Genomic DNA, 11026 nt, shown 5'->3' on the forward strand with positions numbered 1-11026 from the left:
ACAAGATCCACATTCATTCCTTATATTTACATTGGTTTATCTTTTGTGATAAAATATGTTCTTTTTTTTAATTGTAAAAATACCCGAAACCGTTGTTGCTTAAATCACCGATATCTGTCAATCAAGTTCACCGACCCGCCCCTAGCAATATAGTTCTATAAATTTACAGTCTTATTTGGATGATAGAATTATCAAATATTTAATATTCCATTGAAATATTAACAACAATTGTAAATTTAAATAAATTGTAAAATTAGATTAGACTCTAGGTAAAAAAATTGGGTCAATCCTTGTTTTCGTTTTCGATGTATTAATACGTCTTGTTATCACGTGACAAACTACAGTTATTGGGAAATAAACGCCAGTTTGGCTAACTGGTTTATTGAAGGGAGTGATAGTAGAAATGTAAATATTACATTATAAAAGCAGGTGTTACTATATTATACAAGTAAGCTTTGTTACATTAAGATAATTTGCCAGGCACGGTAATATACGCCCACTAGCAGCTTTGATTTTGAATAAAAATATTTAGCAGTACAGTAACAATCACCAGTATGAAATATTCAACCTTCAGTCATACACTCTTTTTGAACTCTTTAGCACAACACTGAATAATATTAAGTATGAGTTATTGCCCTTGTTCTTGAAAACGTGTCCAATCTTTAGCTCGTAAACACTCTAGAAGACAAATATTCAATCTTCAGGACTGAATAATAAAACCAAGTTTAGTCAAAATCCAGAAAGAATCATGCCTATTAGTGTTTAAGATTTAAAATTTGAAAGCGGTTTCAAGAACAAGGGCAATAACTCATACGAAATATTTTTCAATTCTTCTGATTTTCAATAGGGCTCATCCTTGGGTGATTACGAACATTCACACCAAGTTTCATCAATATCCGTCAAGAATTGTGCCTTCAAGAATGATTACGAGATAAAAATTGAACGCTTTTTTAATAGCAAGGGCAATAACTCATACTAATTATTTTTTGATTTTTCTGATTTTCAATAGGGTTTTGTCTTTGGGTGATACCAAAACTTCATGCCAAGTATTGACAAAATCCGTCAAGAATTGTCCCTTCTAGAGTTTTTACGAGCTAAAAATTAGTTTTTTAAATTCCATCGCACGTCACTTTGCAAATGAAATTTATGTCACATATACCTGTCATTACTGTCAACTACCTAGCTTGGTTCATCTACTTCAAATTCTAACAAAATCATCATTTATTAAAACCTACACATACTTAGTTTCATCATTTGTTTAAAACATAATCACTTAAAGATGGGTTCCCTTATTTTTATTTATGAAAATGAAAATGCTAATACTTATATGAATAGAAAGTAGAGGTGTTCTAATGACTTGGAAAAATACTAGTTTATCTCACATGTCCATAATTAATTCATAATTAGCTATAATTTATCCAGACATGGACATTTATGTTTGGATTAAGAATACATGATATTTATAAGAAACACCAATTAATCGAATAGTTTGTTTAATTTGAAAACCATATTTAACACTTAAAAGATAGGACATTGGTTCATTTTTATACGCCCACATGAAATGGGGGGCGTATATTGCTCATAAACACTCTACATGGCACAATTCTTGATGGATTTTAACGAAACTTGGCATGAGAGTTCGTAATCACCCAAGGATAAACCCTATTGAAAATCAGAAGAATCGAAAAATATTTAGTATGGGTTATTGCCCTTGTTCTTGAAAACGCGTTCAATTTTTAACTCGTAAACACTCTAGAAGGGACAATTCTTGACAGATTTTGATGAAACTTGGCGCGAATGTTCGTAATCACGCAAGGATTAACCCTATCGAAAATCAGAAGAATTGAAAAATATTTAGTATGAGTTATTGCCCTTGTTCAAATTTGGCTCTTAAACACTAAAAGTCATGATTCTAGCTGGATTTTGACAAAACTTGGTTTTATAATTCAGTTCCGCTCTGAAGATTGAATATTTGCCTTCTAGTTTTCACGAGCTAAAAATTGAACAAGGGCAATATTACCTTGCCTGGCAAGCTATCTTTAATGTTCCTCTCCAGTATGTGTTTTCATGTGGCTATTAATACCACTTTCTTGAGAAAAACACATTTTACAAACATCACATTTATAAGGTTTCTTTCCAGTATGTATTCTCATATGAATATCTCGTCTTCTTGCCACAGCAAAACACTTTTTACAAACATCACATTTATAAGGTTTCTCTCCAGTATGTATTCTCATATGAATATCTCGCCTTCTTGCCTCAGCAAAACACTTTTTACAAACATCACATTCATAAGGTTTCTCTCCAGTATGTATTCTCATATGAATATTTCGCCTTCTTGCCTCAACAAAACACTTTTTACAAACATTACATTCATAAGGTTTCTCTCCAGTATGTATTCTCATATGAATATCTCGCTTACTTGCCTCGGTAAAACACTTTTTACAAACATCACATTTATAAGGTTTCTCTCCAGTATGAATTCTCATGTGAACATTGAGCGAATTTGCCTTTGAAAAATATTTTTCACAAACACCACATTTATAAGGCTTCTCTCCAGTGTGTATTCTCATGTGAACATTGAGCGAACTTCCCACTGTAAAATATTTTTCACAAACATCACATTTGTAAGGTTTCTCACCAATATGTATTCTCATGTGAACATTGAGTTGACCAGCTTGTGTAAAACTCTTTTTACAAACATCACATTGATAAGGTTTCTCTCCAGTATGAATTCTCCTGTGAACATTGAGCGAATTTGCCTTTGAAAAATATTTTTCACAAACACCACATTTATAAGGTTTCTTTCCAGTGTGTATTCTCATGTGAACATTGAGCGAACTTGCCTCATTAAAATATTTTTCACAAACATCACATTGGTAAGGTTTCTCTCCAGTATGTATTCTCATGTGAACATTGAGTTGACCAACTTGTGTAAAACTCTTTTTACAAACATCACATTGATAAGGTTTCTCTCCAGTATGTATTCTCATGTGAACATTGAGTTGACCAACTTGTGTAAAACTCTTTTTACAAACATCACATTGATAAGGTTTCTCTCCAGTATGAACTCTCATGTGAACATTAAGACTATTTGACTGAGTGAAACATTTTTCACAGACATCACATTTGTGAATTTTCTGTTTTTTCAAAGTATTTTCCATTATATAATATCTTGTGGGTAAACAACAATGGCAGAACAGGAAGTGTGATATTTTACGGATTAACTATGATTTATGGATGGGTGTTTGATTTGTAAATGCTCACCAACTAGTCTACTGTTTGCTGGCTTTTAAATATTGAGGATTGTTAAAAAAAACAATGAGAAATATTCCCTGTATAATTTGTAAGTTAAATCTGAGTCATTACCATAAAAGATATAAAAAATATTTTATTTTGATTCACAAGTCAACTTGGTGTTTGAAACAGTTGCATTATGCAGCAGTTTGTCAATTTTCGGTAGTAAAAAGATCTTGAACTACCAAAAACGCATTCCTACCAAATATATTTTAAGAATCATTCTCATGCTTTAGTATCAGTATTTTAAAAAAAGTTTTTTGTCAACTGCACACCAAAATTAAGAGAAATGTGTTCCTTGACTGATTTTAACGCCAAAAATAGTTAAAAGGTTTGATTTTAAATTTTTTAATCCATACGTTTACGTAAACATCTGCTATGTTTTTTGGCGTACTTACTAAAACATGAACCGACCAGAAACGACCAGGAAACGACCAATGAAAACGTGAAACGACCTGGAACCGAGCAGAAAAACGACCAGGAAACAACCTCAAACTATTTTGCAATGAATTCTAAGCATGTTAATCAGGCGGAAAAATCATCAATCATTTTTAAAAAATGTGCATTTTTGAAAAAATGAAAAATTAAATTGACCCCTTCTTGATGTTTTTAAATACCCTCATGTCATTGGTTAGAGCAGACGTCATTGAGTTAAGAGAAAAACAAAAAACTTGCTGTGGTCCGAGTTTGATTGGCTGTTAAGTTGTCATGGTCAAGGTCATGAACTTTGAAAGCTATTGTCATCCAGTAACTTGCTGTGTTATATTCTATATATACAGTCTATTTGTTAGACTCAAAAACAGATAACGTACATCAAATATCTAGTAACAAATAATAACAAAATAAAATTTATATCTTGAGCTTTATTTAATCTATTAAGCCATTTGAGCACAAATGAAGCTTAGTTTTAGTAGAATTGCAAATACCACAGACGTCTGATTGGAAATTGGAATGGTGCAAATTGAGGCTATCAGTGTACCGTCCCGATACACATAGAAAATTTAGAAAACCTCTCTATAATCCCTAGGTTCAAAGAAAATGCTATGCGTATTCTTCTAGACACCTGATACCTCATTTCATTATGGAATACGTCCTCACTAATGATTGATATACTTCCTCATGTGAAAAGTTTATTATTGAATGGTCATCATGAAGAATTCTTTGATCAAGTTCTTGCTATTAGTAATGACTTATCTAAAAAATGATCTAGTAAAATGTTTGATAAAATTACATCGACAATTTGGTCATGCGTCAGCTGAACGATTACAGCGGTTATTAAAAAGTGCAGACATGTCAATCTAGAATATTTGATATATTGGATTAAGTTGTACAACAATGTGATGTCTGTCTTAGATACAAAAGGACGTCTCCTAGGCCTGTTGTTGGTTTACCTCTTGCTAGTCAATATAATGAAACTGTTGCCGTTGATTTACATGAACTTGGCCCAAATGTATGGTATTTACATATTATAGATGAATTTACTCGTTTTAGTGCAGCTTGTATTGTAAGATCTAAACAGTCATCAGTTATTACTAAAAGTTTCCTTTTGTTCTGGGTTAGTATTCATGGCGCACCTAAAAAACTTTACAGTGATAATGGTGGAGAGTTTTGTAACAAAGAAATTCAAGACATGGCTGAAAATTTAAATATTGAACTAAAGACAACTGCAGGATACAGCCCTTGGTCAAATGGTCTTCTTGAACGTCACAATAAAATTCTTACTGAAATTCTAAATAAAGTTTGCGCAGACAATAAATGTAGCTGGGAAATAGGCTTAGCATGGGCATTGATGGCGAAGAACTCTTTAATAAATAATCACGGTTTCAGTCCATATCAGTTGGTGTTCGGACAATTTCCAAATTTGCCATCTGTTCTAGTAGATTTTCCACCAGCTTTAGAAGGTTGTACTAGAAGTCTTACGGTGGGTAAACATATTTCATCTTTACATGAAGCAAGACAGGCTTTTACTGAATCAGAATATTCTGAAAAGATAAGAAGAGCATTGAGAAAGAATACCAGACCAACCATCGAGCCATTCACAACAGGTGAGAAAGTTTATTATAAAAGGCCAGCTTCAGATGAGTTGAAAGGACCTGCCACTGTTATTGGTAATGATGGTCTTGTTTTTGTAAAGCATGGTAGCTCATGTGTCCGAGTTCATCAATTTCGATTATCAAAGGTTAATCCAAGAAACAGTGATCCTAAAACTAAAACCATTTCTCTTCCTGATAATAATGAACCAGAAAAGTTAGTTTATGAGGATGATGACGAAAGTTCTTTGCCTGTCTCCATTGAGCCAAGTAACGCTGCAGATCTTGATATTTCTGATTTTTCATTTAAGACTGGCCAGGTTATTAAATTCAATTTTGAAGAAAATGGTGAATGTACAACTGAAGTTATGGGAAGAGCTGGAAAGGCAACTGGCCGAAATAAGTACTGGTACAATACTAGATATTTACAACCTGATGTTCTGGCTGGAACAGAAATTTCTATAAATTTACAAGATGTTGATAATTTACAGCTACAGCCTACTTCAGAAAATGCCAACAATGATAGTGTTGAAGAGAATATGGTTGTAGATGAATTGGATAGCTGGAAACAAAATGGTGTCTATATTGAGGTCGAAAATGTTGGTCTAAAATGTATTTCTGTTAAATGGATCCGTACCATTAAACAACGTCCCGAAGGTTTGAGACCTAAAGCAAGGTTAGTTGTCAGAGGTTTTGAGGAGATTGATCACGATAGTTTACCTAAAGATTCTCCTACATGCTCTACTGAAGCTTTAAGAATAATTTTGAGTATCTTTGCTCACAGAAAATGGATCCCACACTCAATGGATATCAAAATTGCTTTTTTACAAGGTTCAGAACTATCCAGAGACATTTTTATTAATCCTCCAAAAGAAGCTAATCTTACATCAAATGTAATTTGGAAATTAAAAAAATGTGCGTATGGTTTATCTGATGCTTCTCTTTCTTGGTATAAATGAGTTCGAGATGTTATGGTATCAATTGGTGGAAAAATGTCTTGTGTGGACCCTGCTGTCTTCTATTGGTATGAAAATAGTGAACTTCAAGGAATACTCGCAAGCCATGTTGACGATTTTGTTTGGGGTGGTACGTCAAAGTTTAAGGAAAAGGTGGTAACAAAAATCAGACAGACTTTTCAGATTGGTACTGAAGAAGTTGAAGCTTTCAGATATGTTGGCATTGAAATAAAATTTGAAGATGGTACAATATTTTTGAAGCAAGACACTTATATTGATAATCTCAAATCTATTAACATTGATAAGACATTAGATAGATCTACTGAATTGACTGGTGAATATTTGAAGATTTATCGTTCAAAGATTGGTCAGATATTATGGGTTGCAAGACAAAGTAGGCCCGATATAATGTTTGATGTGAGTAAATTTGCAGCAACTGTCAATAAAGCTTCCGTACAGAATTTATTTGAGATTACTAAGTTAATTGGAAAATTGAAGTCGTAATCTGTATGTCTAAGTTTTCAACAATTGGGTGAGGATAAGGATTTAGAGTTAATAGTGTTCAGTGATGTTTCATTAGGTAATTTGCCAGATGGTGGAAGTAAGGGTGGACATTTCATTATTTTAAAGGGAGTAGATGGTAAATTCTCACCATTATGTTGGCAATCTAAAAAAATAAGACGTGCAGTCAGAAGTACCTTTGCAGGAGAAACTTTAGCTTTAACAGATGGAATAGACAATGCTGTGTTTCTGTCAACTTTATTCATGGAATTAGTTTACAACAATCCCACCACATCTTTAGGACTTCCTATCACTTGTGTTATTGATAACAAAGCTTTGTATGAATCAATTTTATCTACCAAGTGTACCATTGATAAACGTTTAAGGTTGGAAATATCCGTTATTAAGGAGCTAATTGAACGAGAACAAATAAGGAATATTTTTTGGTCTAATACAAAATTGCAATTAGCTAACTGTTTAACAAAACGAGGGCATCTTAATTTCCTGTTAAGAACTTGAGTAATGGCATCTGGAAATTGGAAGATACTTAAATTTATGTGCCCTGTGTAACTTCATTCATGGTATTGGTGTTCTGAGTTAACTGAGTTAAACATTTTATATATATATTGTATATGTGTTTCTCTAATGAGGGGGAGATTGTTGACATTATGGTGTTTAGTCCAACCCTGCAATATGATGTTTAAAGTACATTATGGTGTTTAGTGGAACCGCAATATTGGTTCAACCCGGAAGTGACCTGATATGGATGAAGATAACAGGAAGTGAATGAGTAACTAAGGACGCTAGAGAAACTGTTTATATGTGAGTGGAATTGGGAAGTCATGTTGACTGGTGTTTCATATAGATGATGTAGTGAATTAAATTAAAATAAACACTACTAATGTTTCGTCAACACTATATATACTCTGTATGGTATTATTATACGTCGTTACTAGCCTAATCACAGACACACGAACAATGTAAAACAACATTTATTGTGATTGAGTATTATTATTACAATTTAACTTGATAAAGTAAATTAGTGGGACTCCATCAATTCTCTCAGTTTTTACATTCAGATTTAGTTCTCTTGTGATAATTAAGTGATGATTTTGAAATAAAACACTTTTTACAAACATCACATTTATAAGGTTTCTCTCCAGTATATATTCTCATATGAATATCTCGCCTTCTTGCCTCAACAAAACACTGTTTACAAACATCACATTTATAAGGTTTCTCTCCAGTATATATTCTCATATGAATATCTCGCCTTCTTGCCTTGCAAAACACTGTTTACAAACATCACATTTGTAAGGTTTCTCTCCAGTGTGTTTTCTCATGTGTACAGTAAGATTACTTACCAACAAAACACTGTTTACAAACATCACATTCATAAGGTTTATCTCCAGTATGTATTCTTTGGTGATCATTTAGCGAACATGCCATTGTAAAACATTTTTTACAAACATCACATTTATAAGGTTTTTCTCCAGTATGAACTCTTAAGTGTCTATTAAGATTATTTCTCCGCGTGTAACATTTTTCACAAACATCACACTTGTGAATTTTTTTTTTCTAAGAGTATTTTCCATTGCAACTTGTTTTCCTTTAAAACAAAATGGATCATCAACATATTCAGTTGAACACAATTGTCTAAATTGAGGTGAGGTGGAAACAAACAGATCGTTTCTTATATCACTATAGCGAGGAGAATTTAATACAAAGTGAAAAATATCTTCAGACAAAAAATTACATAATGGACGACGAGGACTACTTACAATTTTCCTTTTAAATAAAACACATACAACAGGACAAAAACGACCACTTTTCCCAGAGCACCTGTAGTGGAAATGCTTTTGTGGATTCCAAGAACAGATTTACAAAATTGTGAGTGAACATTGATAATAATAATGACTATATTGAAGATGGGTTTCCTTACTGTGTCAAATTAAGCAAACTATTTGATCAATTGGTGTTTCTAATGAATTATCATCATTATGTTCTTATTGCATATAATTAAGAGTTTTAACCAATCATAAATGTCCATGTATGTACAGTCTGGATAAACAAAAAAGGACTTTTTGACCTTTCTTGATCGGTCACTCGTTGGAATTCTGCTGGTAATTCTCTTCTAATCTAGCTAATTATGAATTAATTATGGACATGTGAGACATACTGGTATTTTTCCAAGTCATTAGGACACCTTTACTTTCTATTCATACAAGTATTAGCATTTTCATTTTTATAAATGAAAATAAGGGAACCCATCTTTAACATAAGAAATTAGGCTAATAAAAGACAGCAAGGTAACATACGCCCACTGGCAGCTGTCAGAAATGATAAAACAGACTTTAGTGAGTGAATAAAGTATGAATTTTCTCATATTAAAGAAATTTTAATAGTTTGAATTCAATGATATATATATTTACTGCCAGTTATTTATGTTGAGATATTCCACCAAATGTTAAAAATCAGCATCAATAACCTAAATACATCAAATTATCGCATCAATGTACATGATCACAAACAAATTTCAACACGTTTTTCCTAAGTCAAGGGCAATAACTCAAAGACTGTTCATCAAAATATCAAATTCAAACTTGTCAAAGATCTCATCCATGTAAATGATCACACCAAATTTCATTAAAATCATCTGAAAACTTTAGTCTCTATAGTGTTCACAGTCAAATTTTGACACGTTTTCCTAAGTCAAGGGCAATAACTCAAAAACCGTTCAAAATGAGATGGTGCAAATTAATGTTATCAGTGTCGTGGATACACAAAATTTTTAGACCACGAAACATTCGTAGCAGCTAATGAATTCTATACATGAGGAAGTTACAGTTAAACATGGTAGATATATAGTAATCAAACTCTCCCTCTCTAACAAGGGATTTTGTGATACAAACAAAAGGTGCAACCAGTGTCTAATGCCTTTCAGAATACAATATTGGTTTACGTCATAAAATCTCAGCGTTTGAGAGGGAAGAAATTGATTGGTCGATGGTGCCATGAATGTTCAAGAGGCTCTCTCGTCTTTAGAGCCTAACTGAAGTACCTATATTAAACAAAATAGCTAATAAAAAACGGAACGTAAGTTTATTTCAAATTTTATCAGACTGGTAAATAAAATTCTTTTTGCAACCCAACTCGATATTTTAGTTTTAATCATGTGTTTTAGCAAGAATTTTTAAACCTTGACAGTTTACGAAAAATTTCCCACAAACGTCACATTTCTTTAGTATGAATGTTCATGTGACCCTTAAGTGAACTTGATGACGTAAAACCCCTTTTACAAACATCACATTTATAAGGTCTCTCCCCGGTATGAATTCTCATGTGAACAGTAAGTGAACTTGTTGTTTTAAAACCCTTTTTACAAACATCACATTCATATGGTTTCTCTCCAGTATGAATTCTCATGTGAACAGTAAGTGAACTTGTTGACGTAAAACCCTTTTTACAAACATCACATTTATAAGGTCTCTCTCCGGTATGAGTTCTCATGTGAACAGTAAGCGAACCTGGTGTCGTAAAACCCTGTTTACAAACATCACATTTGTAAGGTCTCTCTCCAGTATGTATTCTCATGTGCTCAGTAAGATTTTCTGACCGTGCAAAAAACTTTTTACAAACATCACATTTATAAGGTTTTTCTCCAGTATGTATTCTCATGTGAAAAGAAAATGAACTTCTTGTTTTAAAACATTTTTTACAAACATCACATTGGTAGGGTTTCTCTCTAGTATGAATTCTCATGTGCTCAGTAAGATTATCTGACCGAGAAAAACCCTTTTTACAAACATCACATTGGTAGGGTTTCTCTCCAGTATGAACTCTCATGTGAGCAGTTACTGAACTTTGTACGGAAAAAAACTTTTTACAAACATCACATTGGTAGGGTTTCTCTCCAGTATGAACTCTCATATGAATATCTCTCCCACTTGCTTCAGTAAAACACTTTTTACAAACATCACATTCATAAGGTTTTTCTCTAGTATGAATTCTCCTGTGAACAGAAAGTGAACTTGTTGTTTTAAAACCTTTTTTACAAACATCACATTTATAAGGTTTCTCTCCAGTGTGTATTCTCCTGTGCTCAATAAGACTTTCTGACCGAGAAAAAAACTTTTTACAGACTTCACATTGATAAGGTTTCTCTCCAGTATGAACTCTCATGTGAGCAGTTAATGAACTTTGTACGGAAAAACACTTTTTACAAACATCACAATTGTATGG

At 32.8% G+C, this 11026-nt stretch overlaps 2 protein-coding genes across 2 annotated transcripts; both read right to left on the reverse strand.

The window, feature by feature from the left end:
* Positions 1 to 2039: 2039 nt before the first annotated feature.
* On the reverse strand, positions 2040 to 10630 carry LOTGIDRAFT_128039 (hypothetical protein; the record flags this gene model as incomplete). Its single annotated transcript, XM_009064129.1, has 2 exons — positions 2040 to 3140; positions 10172 to 10630. 2 exons carry the CDS (start codon positions 10628 to 10630, stop codon positions 2040 to 2042), a joined length of 1560 nt encoding a protein of 519 aa, XP_009062377.1.
* Positions 10613 to 11026, reverse strand: LOTGIDRAFT_88092 (hypothetical protein; the record flags this gene model as incomplete). Its single annotated transcript, XM_009064130.1, has 1 exon — positions 10613 to 11026. A coding segment is annotated over one exon (414 nt), but the record flags the coding sequence as incomplete, so codon positions are not given.

Source organism: Lottia gigantea (genome assembly GCF_000327385.1).
Source record: "Lottia gigantea unplaced genomic scaffold LOTGIsca_60, whole genome shotgun sequence".
NCBI classification, from domain to species: domain Eukaryota; kingdom Metazoa; phylum Mollusca; class Gastropoda; family Lottiidae; genus Lottia; species Lottia gigantea.